The following is a 16155-nucleotide window of genomic DNA, read 5'->3' as shown; positions in this document are numbered from 1 at the left end:
ATGGTGCCTTGGGTGAAGTGTGAAGGTCCCTGAGTTATTCACCAATCCTTCAGTCACGAAGCTGAGGAAAATGTGTCACCAGAGTTCTATCAATGTTTAAGCATGCTGGGACTCATTATCCACTTGGTTGATTATTCAGTTTTTCTTGGTCTTCCTTCTGCCTCCAGCTGCCTCCTCCATATCTGGTCTTAATTGTGAGAAATACATCAGCACATTTCTATCAGAAGATGAGGAATGGAAAGAAAGTGTGTGGGATTAGATCTCAAATCAGGGGAATTCCTTGTCATACCAAATGTTACCAATGAATGAAATTGATAATTAAAATAAAATACTACAGAGACCTTCACCATGGTGGAGGAGTGAGATGTGGAGATCACCTTCCTCCCCATAAATGCATCAGAAATACATCTACATGTGGAACAACTCCTACAGAACACCTACTGAATGCTGGCAGAAGACCTCAGGCTTCCCAAAAGGCAAGAAACTCCCCACGTACCTGGGTAGGGCAAAAGAAAAAAGAAAAAACAGAGACAAAAGAATAGGTACAGGACCTGCACCTCTTGGAGGGAGCTGTGAAGGAGGAAAAGTTTCCACACACTAGGAAGCCCCTTCACTGGCGGAGATGGGGGAGTGGGCGGGGGGGGGAAGCTTTGGCGCCATGGAGGAGAGCGCAGCAACAGGGGTGCAGAGGACAAAGCAGAGAGATTCCCGCACAGAGGATGCGTGCCGACCAGCACTCACCAGCCCAAGAGGCTTGTCTGCTCACCTGCTGGGGCGGGTGGGTGCTGGGAGCTGAGACGTGGGCTTCAGAGGTCAGACCCCAGGGAGAGGACTGGGGTTGGCTGCGTGAACACAGCCTGAAGGGGGCTAGTGCGCCACAGCTAGCTGGGAGGGAATCCGGGAAAAGGTCTAGAACTGCTGAAGAAGCAAGAGACCATTGTATCAGGGTGCACGAGGAGAGGGGATTCAGAGCACCGTCTAAACGAGCTCTAGAGATGGGCGCAAGCCATGGCTATCAGTGTGGACACCAGAGACGGGCATGAGACACTAAGGCTGCTGCTACAGCCACCAAGAAGCCTGTGTGCAAGCACAGGTCACTATCCACACCTCCCCTCCCGGGAGCCTGTGCAGCCCGCCACTGCCAGGGTCCTGTGATCCAGGGACAACTTCTCAGGGAGAACACACGGCACGCCTCAGGCTGGTGCAATGTTACTCTGGCCGCTGCTGCCACAGGCTTGTCCCGCATTCCGTACCCCTCCCTCTCCCCAGCCTGAGTGAGCCAGAGCCCCCTAATCAGCTGCGCCTTTAACCCCGTCCTGTCTGAGCCAAGAACAGACACCTTCAGACGACCTACACGCAGAGGCGGGGCCAGATCCAAAGCTGAGCCCCAGGAGCTGTGCAAACAAAGAAGAGAAAGGGAAATCTCTCCCAGCAGCCTAAGGAGCAGCAGATTAAATCTCCACAATCAACTTGATGTACCCTGCATCTGTGCACTACCTGAATAGACAATGAATCATCCCAAAATTCAGGCAGTGGACTTTGGGAGCAGCAATATAGATATTTTTTTCCTTTTTCTCTTTTTGTGAGTGTGTATGTGTATGCTTCTTTGTGTGATTTTGTCTGTGTAGCTTCACTTTTACCATTTGTCTTAGGATTCTGTCCATTTTGGTTTTTTTTTTAGTATAATTTTTAGCACTTGTTATCATTGGTGGATTTGTTTTTTGGTTTGGTTGCTCTCTTCTTTCCTTCTTTCTTTTTTTTTTCCTTACTTTTTAATTTTTAAAAAATTTTTAATAATTACTTTTTTTTATTTTAATAACTTTTATTTTATTTTGTTTACTTCTTTCTTTTTTTCTCCCTTTTATTCTGAGCCGTGTGGCTGACAGGGTCTTGGTACTCTGAGTGGGTGTCAGGCCTGTGACTCTGAGGTGGGAGAGCCAAGTTCAGGACATTGGTCCACCAGAGACCTCCCAGCTCCACATAATATCATATGGTAAAAGCTCGCCCAGAGATCTCCATCTCAACGCTAAGACTCAGCACCACTCAACGACCAGCAAGCTACAGTGCTGGACACCCAATGCCAAACAACAAGCAAGACAGGAACACAACCCCACCCATTAGCAGAGAGGCTGTCTAAAATCATAATAAGGTCACAGACACCCCAAAACACACCACCGGACATGGTCCTGCCCACCAGAAACACAAGATCCAGGCTCATCCACCAGAACACAGGCAGCAGTCCCCTCCACCAGGAAGCCTACACAACCCACTGAACCAACCTAAGCCACTGGGGGCAGGCACCAAAAACAACGGGAAGTACGAACCTGCAGCCTGCGAAAAGGAGACCCCAAACACAGTAAGTTAAGCAAAATTAGAAGACAGAGAAACACACAGCAGATGAAAGAGCAAGGTAAAAACCCACCAGACCAAGCAAATGAAGAGGCAACAGGGAGTCTACCTGAAAAAGAATTCAGAGTAATGATAGAAAAGATGACCCAAAATCTTGGAAATAGAATGGAGAAAATATAAGAAACTTTTAACAAGGACCTAGAAAAACTAAAGAGCAAACAAACAATGATGAACAACACAATAAATGAAATTAAAAGTTCTCTAGAAGGAATCAAGAGCAGAATAACTGAGGCAGAAGAACGGATAAGTGACCTGGAAGATAAAAGAGTGGAAATAACTATTGCAGAGCAGAATAAAGAAAAAAGAATGAAAAGAATTGAGGACAGTCTCAGAGACTTCTGGGACAACATTAAACACAACACCATTCGAATTATGGGGTCCCAGAAGAAGAAGAGAAAAAGAAAGGGACTGAGAAAATATTTGAAGAGATTATAGTTGAAAACTTCCCTAATATGGGAAAGCAAATAGTTAATCAAATCTAGGAAGTGCAGAGAGTCCCATACAGGATAAATACAAGGAGAAACATGCCAAGACACATATTAATCAAACTATCAAAAATTAAATACAAAGAAAAAATATTATGAGCAACAAGGGAAAAACAATAAATAACATATAAGGGAATCCCCATAAGGTTAACAGCTGATCTTTCAGCAGAAACTCTGCAAGCCAGAAGGGAGTGGCAGGACATACTTAAAGTGATGAAAGGGAAAAACCTACAACCAAGATTACTCTAGCCAGCAAGGATCTCATTCAGATTCCACAGAGAAATTAAAACCTTTACAGACAAGCAAAAGCTAAGAGAATTCAGCACCACCAAACCAGCGTTACAGCAAATGCTAAAGGACCTTCTCTAGGCAGGAAACACAAGAGAAGGAAAAGACCTACAAAAACAAACGCAAAACAATTAAGAAAATGGTACTAGGAACATACATATCGATAATTACCTTAAATGTAAATGGATTAAATGCTCCAACCAAAAGACATAGACTGGCTGAATGGATACAAAAACAAGACCCATATATAGGCTGTCTACAGCAGACCCACTTCAGACCTAGGGACACATACAGACAGAAAGTGAGGGGATGGAAACAGGTATTCCATGTGAATGGAAATCAAAAGAAAGCTGGAGTAACAATTCTCATATCAGACAAAATAGACTTTAAAATAAAGACTATTACAAGAGACAAAGAAGGACACTACATAAAGATCAAGGGATCAATGCAGGAAGAAGATGTAACAATTGTAAATATTTATGCACCCAACATAGGAGCACCTCAACACATAAGGCAAATGCTAACAGCCATAAAAGGGGAAATCAGCAGTAACACAAACATAGGGGACTTTAACACCCCACTGTCACCAATGGACAGATTATCCAAAATGAAAATAATTAAGGAAACACAAGCTTTAAATGACATATTAAACAAGATGGACTTAATTGATAGAGGACAATCCATCCAAAAACAACAGAATACACTTTCTTCTCAAGTGCTCACGCAACTTTCTCCAGGATAGATCATATCTTGGGTCACAAATCAAGCCCTGGTAAATTTAAGAAAATTGAAATCGTATCAAGTATATTTTCTGACCACAATGCCATGGTCAGAATACAATGCTACCACAAGACTAGATATCAATTACAGGAAAAAAATCTATAAAAAATACAAACACATGGAAGCTAAACAATACACTACTTAATAACCAAGATACCACTGCAGAAATCAAAGAGGAAATCAAAAAATACCTAGAAACAAATGACAGTGAAAACACAATGACCCAAAACGTATGGGATGCAGCAAAAGCAGATCGAAGAGGGAAGTTTATAACAATACAATCTTACCTCAAGAAACAAAAAACATCTCAAATAAACAACCTAATCTTACACCTAAAGCAATTAGAGAGAGAAGAACAAAAAACCCCAAAGTTAGCAGAAGGAAAGAAATCATAAAGATCAGATCAGAAATAAATGAAAAAGAAATGAAGGAAACAGTAGCAAAGATCAATAAAACTAAAAGCTGGTCCTTTGAGAAGATAAACCAAATTGATAAACATTAGCCAGAGTCATCAAGAAAAAAAGGGAGAAGACTCAAATCAACAGGATTAGAAATGGAAAAGGAGAAGTAACAGCTGACACTGCAGAAATACAAAGGATCATGAGAGATTACTACAAGCACCTATATGCCAATAAAATGGACAACCTGGAAGAAATGGACAAATTCTTAGAAAAGCACAACTTTCTGAGACTGAACCAGGAAGAAAGAGAAAATATAAACAGACCAATCACAAGCACTGAAATTGAGACTGTGATTAAAAATCTTCCAACAAACAAAAGCCCAGGACCTGATGGCTTCACAGGCAAATTCTATCAAACATTTAGAGAACCGCTAACACCCATCCTTCTCAAACTCTTCCAAAATACAGCAGAGGGAAGAACACTCCCAATCTCATTCTACGAGACCACCATCACCCTGATACCAAAACCAGACGAAGATGTCACAAAGAAAGAAAACAACAGGCTAATATCACTGATGAACATACATGCAAAAATCCTCAACAAAATACTAGCAGACAGAATCCAACAGCACATTAAAAGATCATACATTAGAATCAAGTGGATTTTATCCCAGGAATCCAAGGATTCTTCAATATACGCAAATCAATCAATGTGATACACTATACTAACAAACTGAAGGATAAAAAACATATGATCTTCTCAAGAGATGCAGAAGAAGTTTTTGACCAAATTCAACACCTATTTATGCTAAAAACTCTCCAGAAAGTAGGCATAGAGGGAACTTACCTCAACATAATAAAGGCCATATATGACAAACCCACAGCCAACATCATTCTCAGTGGTGGAAAAATGAAACCATTTCCTCTAAGATCAGGAACAAGACAAGGTTGCCCACTCTCACTATTATTCTCTCAGTATTATTCAACATAGTTTTGGAAGTTTTAGTCACGGCAATCAGAGAAGAATAAGAAATAAAAGGAATCCAAATTGGAAAAGAAGAAGTAAAGCTGTCAGTGTTTGCAAACGACATGATACTATACATAGCGAATGCTAAAGACTCTACCAGCAATTACTAGAGCTAATCAATGAATTTGGTAAAGTTGCAGGATACAAAATTAATGCACAGAAATCCCTTACATTCCTATACACTAATGATGAAAAATCTGAAAGAGAAATTAAGGAAACCCTCCCATTTACCACTGCAACAAAAAGAGTAAAATACCTTGGAATAAACCCACCTAAGGAGACAAAAGCCCTGTATGAAGAAAACTATAAGACACTGATGAAAGAAATTAAAGATGATACAAACAGATGGAGAGATATACCATGTTCCTGGATTGGAAGAATGAACATTGTGAAAATGACTGTACTACCCAAAGCAATCTACAGAGTCAATGCAATCCCTATAAAACTACCAATGGCATTTTTCACAGAACTAGAACAAAAAATTTCACAGTTTGTATGGAGACACAAAAGACCCTGAATAGCCAAAGCAATCTTGAGAAAGAAAAACAGAGCAGGAGGAATCAGACTCCCTCACTTCAGACTATACTACAAAGCTACAGTAATCAAGACAGTATGGCACTGGCACAAAAACAGAAATATCAATCAATGGAACAGGACAGAAAGCCCAGAGATAAACCCACACACGTATGGTCACCTTATCTTTGATAAAGGAGGCAAGAATGTATAATGGAGAAAAGACAGCCTCTTCAATAAGTGGTGCTGGGAAAACTGGACAGCTACATGTAAAAGAATGAAATTAGAACACTCCCAACACCATACACAAAAATAAACTCCAAATGGATTAAAGACCTAAATGTCAGGCCAGACACTGTCAAACTCTTAGAGGAAAACATAGGCAGAACACTCTATGACATAAATCACAGCAAGATCCTTTTTGACCCACCTCCTAGAGAAATGGAAGTAAAAACAAAAATAAATAAATGGGACCTAATGAAACTTAAAAGTTTTTGCACAGCAAAGGAAACCATAAACAAGATGAAAAGACAGTCCTCAGAATGGGAGAAAATATTTGCAGATGAAGCAGCTGACAAAGTATTAATCTCCAAAATTTACAGGCATCTCATCCAGCTCAATATCAGAAAAAGAAACAACCCAATCCAAAAATGGGCAGAAGACCTAAATAGACATTTCTCCAAAGAAGATATACAGATTGCCAACAAACACATGAAAGAGTGCTTAACATCACTAATCATTAGAGAAATGCAAATCAAAACTACAATGAGGTATCACCTCACACCAGTCAGAATGGCCATCATCAACAAATCTACAAACAATAAATGCTGGAGAGGGTGTGGAGAAAAGGGAACCCTCTTGCACTGTTGGTGGGAATGTAAATTGATACAGCCACTTTGGAGAACAGCATGGAGGTTCCTTATAAAACTAAAAAAAGAACTACCATATGACCCAGCAATCCCACTACTGGGCATATACCCTGAGAAAACCATAATTCAAAAAGAGACATGTACCACAATGTTCATTGTAGCTCTGTTTACAATAGCCAGGACATGGAAGCAACCTAAGTGTCCATTGACAGATGAATGGATAAAGAAGATGTGGCATATATATACAATGGAATGTTACTCAGCCATAAAAAGAAACGAAATTGAGTTATTTATAGTGAGGTGGATGGACCTAGAGTCTGTCATACAGAGTGAAGTAAGTCAGAAAGAGATAAACAAATATCATATGCTAACACATATATATGGAATCTAAAAAAAAGAACGCAAAAAAGGTTCTGAAGAACATAGGGGCAGGACAGGTAAAGACGCAGACGTAGAGAATGTACTTGAGGACACAGGGATGGGGAAGGGTAAGCTGGGACGAAGTGAGTGAGTGGTGTGGACTTATACATACTACCAAATGTAAAATGGATAGCTGGTGGGAAGCAGCCACATAGCAGAGGGAGAGCAGCTCGGTGCTTTGTGACCACCTAGAGGTTTGGGATATGGAGGGTGGGAGAGAGACGCAAGAGGGAGGAGATACGGGGATATATGTATATGTATAGCTGATTCACTTTGTTATAAAGCCAAAACTAACACACCATTGTAAAGCAATTCTACTCCAATAAAGATGTTAAAAAATAAATTATTTAATTAAATAATATACTAATAGATTAAATTGTTTTATAAATTATCTTTCTGATTGACTCTCCAGAGAGATCTTGAACCCTCCCTTTCACTTATACTTGATTTGATTATGTTGTTATTTTGGGAAGTTTCACATTTCCAAAATGGTCCATCATTTCCTCTTGTTTTTTTTTTTTTTTTTTTTTTTGGCATGTCTGAATAAAGTGAGGGCTTTGTAAGGCAAGACCAGTCAGCCTTTGGAGAGTGTATTTCATTTTATTTTTTCTGGTGCTCTTATTTATGTCCACAGTCCTAAACCTGGGGGGTTCTTGCTTTTGACATATACTAGTTACTAACACTTAGTTTATGGAACTGCACTTGTTTGTCTTTAAAGACAGCTGTTTTTACTTTAATAGTGACCAATTTTGAGAAATGGATAATCTATTACCGAAGTGTAAAAATATTTTTAGTCCCCAGTGAATGAGGTAAACTTTTTTTCTTTTTAGTGAAAATAAGCTCCCTGGCTGAGGCATTGTAAATCTATCCAAAGCCAGCCTGAAGAGATGAACACGTCTGGCAGCTCAGCCATCATTGCTAAAGGACATGGCTCCAGCATTGACCTTCAGCTCTGTTGGGAAAGGCCACAGTGTTCTGCCAAGAAGGGGATCTGGTTGCAAGTGTGTGATGGCAGCCAACTGCTGACAGTTGTGCATGGGCAATGGAAAGGTGTGTTGGCTCAACTCCGACAACACCAGAGCTGACAGGTCCCTGAGTGATGGTGGCATCTGGTGGCTTAAAGTTGTGTTGTGTGGAATCCCCCTCAGGGTCATCTGCCACAACCCAGTGATCACAGCCACTTTCTTTTCTGTGCTTTTTGCATAATCTTTGTTTGAAGAAAGGGTTCCATAAGTGAAATAAAATTTTAAAGTAGGAGTTCAGTTCATTTTCCTCTTTACATTGGGGTGGAGTTGGGGGGAGCGGTAATGAGAACATTTGTCCATGGTCACGGGACTTGCAAGTGGCTCAGTGCAGAAGTGGTTCAGGCCAGGCCCATAGGGAGTGAGTCAACAGTGGGCCTGGACAAGGTGTCTAGGCCCTGTCAGACTTAAGACATTCTTCTTCCCTTTTCCAGGCAAGTGACGCCTGGGAATTCCGCCCCCATCTCTATGCCACCAATCTAAATAAGATTCAGACTGACTCACCTAAAATGCTCACCTGCTGCTTAGTGGCTATGAGACTTTGAACAAATTTGAATAAATATAACCTCTTCGAATCTCATTTTTCTCACTTAAAAATGGCAATAATAAGACTTATCTCAAAACTTGTTGAGAATTAAATACAGTTGGCCCTCCATATCTGAAGGTTCAGCCAACCACAGATTCAGCCAACCTTGGATGGAAAATACTCCAGAAAAGAAAAAAAAAAAAAAATCCAGAAAATTCCAGAAAGCAAAATTTGGATTTGTTGCTCACTGGCAACTATTTGCATAGCATATTATTGTATTTATAACTATTAACATAGCACTTACATTATATTAGGTATTACAAGTAATCTAGAGATGATTTAAAGTATACAGGAGGATGTGCATAGGTTATATGCAAATATGATGTCATTGTATATAAATGACTTGAATATTCATGGATATTGGCATCTGCAGGGGCTCCTGGAACCAATTCCCTGTGGATACCGAAGGGTGACTGTAATAAATGTCAGATCTGAAAAAATGTTCATCACAGGCCTGGCTCTTGATAGGTGCTCCGTCAGAGGTGGCCGTTAGCGTTTGTGTTCTTGCTGAGTTGTGTTTCAGGAAACTCACTCATGCTGGTGGCAAGAAGGTGGGAACAAGGGTACTAGGTCTCATTTATCTGGAAGCTATAGAGTGTGGCCTGGCAAAGATTAACTTGAGAGGATCTTCTTGGGGGAAACTGGATCTCAAACCTGGCAGTCGGTACAGTTCATGGCCAATTTCCAATTAATGGTAAACAGTTCTAAGCTAGTCAGAAATCTTCCTTCTCCGTGGGAGCTCTGCGTATGAGGCAGCAGAAGAGAATCCAGATGAGGGAACAGTTGAGTTGGGTTAGGAGACAGAGCCTGGAGCAATTCCCTAAGCAGAAGAGGCAGCTTCTAGAAGCTACCAGCATGCTAAAAAGGCACCCTTGAAAGTACAGGAAACTATAATTTCCAGAGTCTTCTGCTCTGTGTTCACTTTCCCTGCTACCTGATAATACTCGAGCCGCCTCCAGGCAACTTCCTAAAGGCCTGGTCTGTTCCTGTCTGGAGGTGACCCTGAGTCTAAGAGAGAGGCGGCAGTTAAAGGCTCTGCTACCTGAGAAAGCTCTAAATGAGAGCGAGCTTTGTGAAGAGCTGCCTAAAGCATTTGAGAAAAGAGAAGAAAAAAAAAAAGCTGAATTATTTGTATTTCCCAGGGATCTTCAGGGCCTCTGCTGTGCTAGTGTTCAGGGTGTCGTGGACATCTCAGTGGACCCTGGACACATCCCTGCTCTTCCTTAGCTTCCGGTTTAGGGAAGTCAGTCCTGTGTCAGGACTGGAAATCATCTGTACTTACACTGCCCACTTGGCTAGATTTCTTCCCTTAAAACAAACACTTCCCAATCTCAGTGCGGAGAATCCTCTAACTGAAACAGTCCTCTCAGGGAGAAAAGTAAACAACTCTTGCTGTTCTTCTTTATTTGTGATTCATAAATCTGTTCTAATTCATCTTTAGTTTTTCCTTCACCCATGCATCAAGCATTTATTGGGTGTCACTGCTTGCCAAGCACAGTATTAGGCACTGGATACAAAGCTAATGGAGCTCTGTCCCTTTAGGTACTTAAAGCCTCACTGGACATTCCCCAAGCAGCAGGATATCACAGCAGGGTAGAAAGTGCTCAGAAGCTATCCCAGCCCAGAAGAGGGATCTCTAAACAGAGTGTGTGTGGTATGGAATGGACTGTGTCCCCCTGAATTTCCCATGTTGAAGCTCTAACCCCCAGTGTGACTGTATTTGGACATAGGGCTCTTAGGAGGAAACTAAGGTTAAATGAAATCATAAGGGTGGGGTCCTAATCCAATTGGATTGGTGGCCATATGAGAAGAGGATGAAAAAAAGATCCCTCTCTCTCTCCACATGCACACAGTGGGAAGGTAGCTGTCTGCATCTCACCAGAGCCTGACCATGCTGGCATCCTGATCTTCCAGCTTCCAGGACCGTGAGAAAGTAAATTTCTATTGATGGTATTTCATTGTGGCAGCCTGAGCTAAGATAGTACGTGTGTGTGTTTGAGGGGCAGTGGGGTGGGGGGGTGGGGAGATAGGAGCTTCCCAGAATTGTTGGCACCTCACCTGCCCCCGAAGGAGTGTCCGGCTTTGTCATCAGGCCTTGAAGATAAATGTGTAGGGCTGACTTCTTGTAGTTTATAAAATTTCTTAGCCAAGTCTGGGATGACTTCCTCAGGACTCAGCAAAGTCAGCCTGGATATGTACAGTCCTGTCTCCCAACTCAGTCCCAACAGGGCCCAATTCAAATCCCACCACTTCTGGCACTATCTGTAATAGAACTGATATCTCTCTCCTTGGGAATTATTTGAAACCTGATCATGACATTTTCATATGTTCTTGTTATCTTACCCACAATTAGATTGACTGTCACATAAGTGCAAAGATCATGTCACTTATTTCTTTGCCTCTATTCATAGGAAGGTAGAGTAGGGCTTGCCCTTAGAGCCTGGTCCATAAATGTTTGTTGTTGCTGTCATCAGACAGACTTGGCTGGATCTAGGCTCTGTGGTTTACTACGTGACTCTGGGAAAATTACTTAACCTCTTCGAGCTTTGGTTTCCTCATCTGTACTACGGTGATAATATTAGGGCGTATCAGGTGGATTTGCTGGCACAATGAATGAAGCATTGTGTATAGAGTGCTTAGCACAGGATCTGGCCTTTAGCAAGTGCTTGGTGTAGGTCTTGTTGAAAACTTTTTGATATATGTCTTCACCAGACCCCGTCTCTCATTTCCATGTTTCCTCCTACAAGACCATTTACTGAGTGACTCACCTATTTGCTGGAAAAATGAAGATAACCTGATGGGCTTTAAACTCTGTTTCTTAATATCAAGGAGATAAAAGGTAGAGGAGGGAGAGCAGAGAAGGAGAAGTGAGAAAAGAAAGAAAGGACTGGGGGAAGCAGAGAAATCGCCTTTATTCTACCAGTGTCTTACCTGTGCCGGCCTCCTGCCAGTCCTGACCTTAGACACGTTTGGGCCTGAGGAGGTGGAAGGGGGGAACCACAGCCAGCCAGGGATCCAAGGCTGCAGCCTGGAGCACAGGGTCCTCTTTAATGAAAGGGCTGCATATTGCACGGTGTCTGCCAACTGCAGTGAGCTGAGGGCTATACGAGGGGGCCAGCGCCCAGGGAAGGGATGCAGAGCCTGTGGAGCCAAGGGAGAGGAGGAGACCATGTGACCAAGGGCTTTGTGAGAGCACTGGGTTGCCCGGGTAGGTGAGCTCGTGGAGAGCACTGAGCATCCTTGCACCTTGGAGGAGACCCATCCCCACATGGCAAGGACAAGAGACCGAGAGAAGGAGATTGCACCTCACCCATGTTGGTAAGGTTCCTCTACTTGGCCCAGTCTGCTGACACCCCTCCCAGAAGCACAGACCCCCACCTGGGCTCAGGGTGGCTGGTTCCCTGGCTTGTGCAGAAAGATTTGGAAACAGGTTGTAGTTTGAAAATGTTCCCATGAGCTTCAAAAAGAGATGAAAGGGTGAGAGACAGGAGGTCAGTAGGGGTGCAGAGTTAGAAACCATCAATCAACTCTCTGGAGAGTCCTTAGGGAAGTCATACTTATCCATGCAAAGTAAGTGGAGAAGCAAGATAGAAAGTTGTTCTACCGCAGATGAGGGGTTAACCGTCTCCCCATTTGTAAGTCTTCACAGCACTTCCCCCTAAGGTTTCTGCAATCCTGAATTATTTCTCAAAAGTCTCATACCAAAGTACAGCTTTATTATTTTCAAGGAAAACTCACAATAATAGAATTTGAATTTATTTAGCCCTATGGTCATGTGTCATTTCTTTTGTAAATACTACTCAGTGTAGTATTTGCTTTCACGTAGAAAGCAAAACTGAGGAACCAGGATGGGTTACATAGCAAACCAGTGTCATCAGCTGTACAATCCAGAGGGCACTGTGGGGAGAGGGAAGGATATGGTTTTAGTTGTCCCTATTCCATGTCTGAGGCAGGGCCTCAGGAGGAGGTGTAGACGGCTCGGAAGAACAGGACCAGACTAATAAGTGGAAATTCCAGCTCACTGCAGGAGAGAACTGTGGGTTGGTGCGTACCCCCAGCACCGGAAGTATTCAGGCTGAGGCTGGGTGGCCATCACCAGAGAGGAGGAAGGGGGTGTGAGGTTTGCTGTCCTGCTCTCCTGTTCTGCCCTGGCCAGCGGTCCAGGGTGCCGATGAGAGTAGGTAGCAGGTGTGTGGCTGTCTTCCTGATAGAAATCTTCAAAGACTGAGACTCTGCTTCTCCATCAGCCCAGGCTCCTTTCCTCATTTACTCTTTTGGTAAATTGATCTTTTGTCAACTCCCTAAACCATTCTGAGCCCATTGAAACCTTTTAGACTTGACCACCACTTGGGTTAAGCTTCCCAATGTGTGAAGTAGCACTTTATTCTTATTTTGGTTTTAAATAGACCTCTTTCAAGTTTCAAGGAGGTGCTTCTCAAACTTCTGGGAGTTTGAGAATGATTCTAATTCTCTTCATGATTCTGTAGCCTCTTCTGGGTTTTGCCTTCCAGACTATGATCCTCATATATTGTCTTTTCCATACTTAAACCTATGAGTCACCTTGAGAGTTTTACTGTGCTTCGCTAGATCTTTTCCAGCTTTTTAAAAATACCTTCGTGAAGTAGGATATCCTGAACCACATGCAGCTTTTCCAGCTTACATTTCTGCAGTTTTATGCATATTTACTCTGTGGGAGACTTTGTGGTGTATATGAAAATGCCTGATTTTAGGGCATAGAAAATCCTGGATCTTCCACTGATGTTATGTGCTGTGTGACTTTGGGGAGTTATTTAACCAGCCACTTTGAGCATTGGTTTCCACATTTGCAAGATGGAGATAGCAGTATGCACCTCAGATGTTCATGAGGATAAACAACTTGGCATTTTTAAAAAATATATTTATTTATTTATTTGGCTGCACTGGGTCTTAGTTGAGGCACGCGGGATCTTCGTTGCCACATGCGGGATCTTTAGTTGCAGCATGCGGGATCTAGTTCCCTGACCAGGGATGGAACCCGGGTCCCCTGCACTGGGAGTGCGGAGTCCTAACCACTGGACCACCAGGGAAGTCCTACAACTTAGCATTTTAAAGCCTAGTACCCTGCCTTGCATTCAGTAAGCCCTGAATGATTTAGAGGAGGAGGAGCCGGAGAAGAAGAAAGTTCCCATTCTTGATATAATATCTTTTTAATGAGGGACCTACTTAATGAAACAGGTAATAATTATTTCAGAGCAGTACATTTGAACCTCCCTGTCATATTCCAATTTCACTTATCTTGGTCATATTCATTTAAACTGATCTCTTCTTCCATTCCAGTCAAATAGATAAGAACGTTGTATTCACGCATTATTAAACATAACTTAAACTTACAGCCTTGCATCTTTATAAACATAAGTGAGTAATATGTGAGAGAGATAGAGAATGAACCCACTATCTTCTGGTTAATGTTTAGACAGTCTTGGCACCTCCCAGAAGCAAGAGCTACAGCGAGAGAAGTGGGAGAGGAGCAAGTTGCCAGGCAGAAGCCTCTCTCGGCGTTCCATCAGCAAGGAGAGGTGGGTGGAGACGCTGGTGGTGGCCGACACGAAGATGATTGAGTACCACGGAAGTGAGAATGTGGAGTCCTATATCCTCACCATCATGAACATGGTACGTCAGACCACGTGGGGACAGGGGCAGCTGGTGGATAGATACCACTAGAGATGCTCCATCCCCCAAATAAGAGACCTTCTTTTGATCCCTTTATTTTTTTAATTTTTTTTTTTTTTTGGCTGCACGGCTTGCAGGATCTTAGTGCCCCGACCAGGGATTGAACCAGGCCCTTGGCCCTGAAAGCACAGAGTCCTAACCACTGGACTGCCAGGGAATTCCCTGGTCCTTTTAATATATATATGTATGTATGTATGTATGAATGTATATATTTGTATTTATATTTATAAATATATTCCATGCCTAGATAATTAAGGACAAATTATTCTTTCTCTTAAAAACATGTATCCTAGGAAAACTTATAATTTATCATGTACATTTTCTACTAGTTACTTATCAAGTGACTCAATCATTTTAGTATGATTTTTTTCCTCACTGATTTATATAAGTTCACAAGTGAGGAAACTGAGGCAAAGAACTAGAACATGATTTCTTCAAGGTAGTTGGAGCTAGAATTGGAATAAAGTTAATGACCCCTAATTTGAAGCTTCCGTTTTGCCTTGTAATGCTTCCTGCTTTCCCACATGGCCGTATCTCACTCATCTTTGCACTCCACCAAAAATTCCTGATCTATAAGATAAGGAATTATTTCAAGTACATTACATTTCTGTTTTTTTCCCCTCCTCCAGCATTTATCTGTTCTCTGTTCATGTGAGGCTAATGGTTTTCCGTTTCTGACTCTAGGTCACCGGGTTGTTCCATAACCCAAGCATTGGCAATGCAATTCACATCGTTGTGGTTCGGCTCATTCTACTTGAAGAAGAAGAGGTAAGGAATGGTTTCCCCACCGGTCTTGTGACCTGGATCCTCACACGCCCTACCTGCTTTCTTCAGAACAGCTGTTGATGGACAAGAAAGAGGGTACCAGAAAGATGTTTGGAAGCCCATCTGTGTTATTTTCTTGGGAATTCAGTGATGTCAAGTGGGAGATAGAGAACGTTTCCAAGATATACATACTTGAAATCATCTGACAGCCTTTGTATCTAGTAACTCACAAATCAGATTGACAACAGTGACTAAGAATGTTCCACAGTGGAAACAGACTAAATCATGTTATGGCTGGGTGATTTCAATAAAAGTTAGGAGAGACCTGGAAATACTGAACCTTTTATACTGTGTATTTACCTCTTGCATATTAATACATGTCTCTCGGATCTGGGCCCACTTGTCTCTCTGCACTTTTACTTGGGAATTCTATCTCTTCTCAGAGACTTAGAGAGCATGTGTATGCTGAGACTCAATTGATACCTCAAGCCCAGACCTCCTACTTGAGCTCCAGACTTACATCCAGTTGCTTATTTGACATCTCAACCTGGATGTGTTCTAATCCACTTGAACTTGGAAACTTAGTCCAAAGTGGAATTCTCGATTACTCCCTGCCCGAATCATCTCAGCCCTGCCTTCCACCCTTCCCCTACCCTCCATCTTACCCATCTCAGTAAACGGTGCTATTGTGCACTGTTACATAAGCCTGGGAGTCACTCTTGATTCCCTCCTTTCTTTTCTTCCATGTTCCACAGCAAGGCCCACTGTGCTCCTACCTTCAAAGTACATCTCAAAATCACCCACTGTTCATCATGTCCACAGTCATTGTGTTGGTTTTGGCTTTTATCATATCCTGCCTAGACTACCACAGTGAGATCCCAA

The 16155-nt window shown here is 42.2% G+C and overlaps 1 protein-coding gene across 4 annotated transcripts in view; it reads left to right on the top strand.

Moving 5' to 3' along the window:
- Positions 1-16155, top strand: part of ADAMTS12 (ADAM metallopeptidase with thrombospondin type 1 motif 12) — a 404015-nt gene that overhangs the window by 211340 nt on the left and 176520 nt on the right. For all 4 annotated transcript variants that reach the window (XM_061189166.1, XM_061189165.1, XM_061189167.1 and 1 more), the window contains exons 4-5: positions 14252-14448; positions 15193-15276. In XM_061189166.1, coding sequence (XP_061045149.1) covers positions 14252-14448; positions 15193-15276 — 281 coding nt within the window. The remainder of the gene's footprint in view (positions 1-14251; positions 14449-15192; positions 15277-16155) is intronic.

This window comes from Eubalaena glacialis, chromosome 4 (genome assembly GCF_028564815.1).
Source record: "Eubalaena glacialis isolate mEubGla1 chromosome 4, mEubGla1.1.hap2.+ XY, whole genome shotgun sequence".
In the NCBI taxonomy this organism is placed as follows: domain Eukaryota; kingdom Metazoa; phylum Chordata; class Mammalia; order Artiodactyla; family Balaenidae; genus Eubalaena; species Eubalaena glacialis.
The sequence above is the reverse complement of the archived record's forward strand: the minus strand, read 5'-3'. Positions and strand labels throughout refer to the sequence as shown.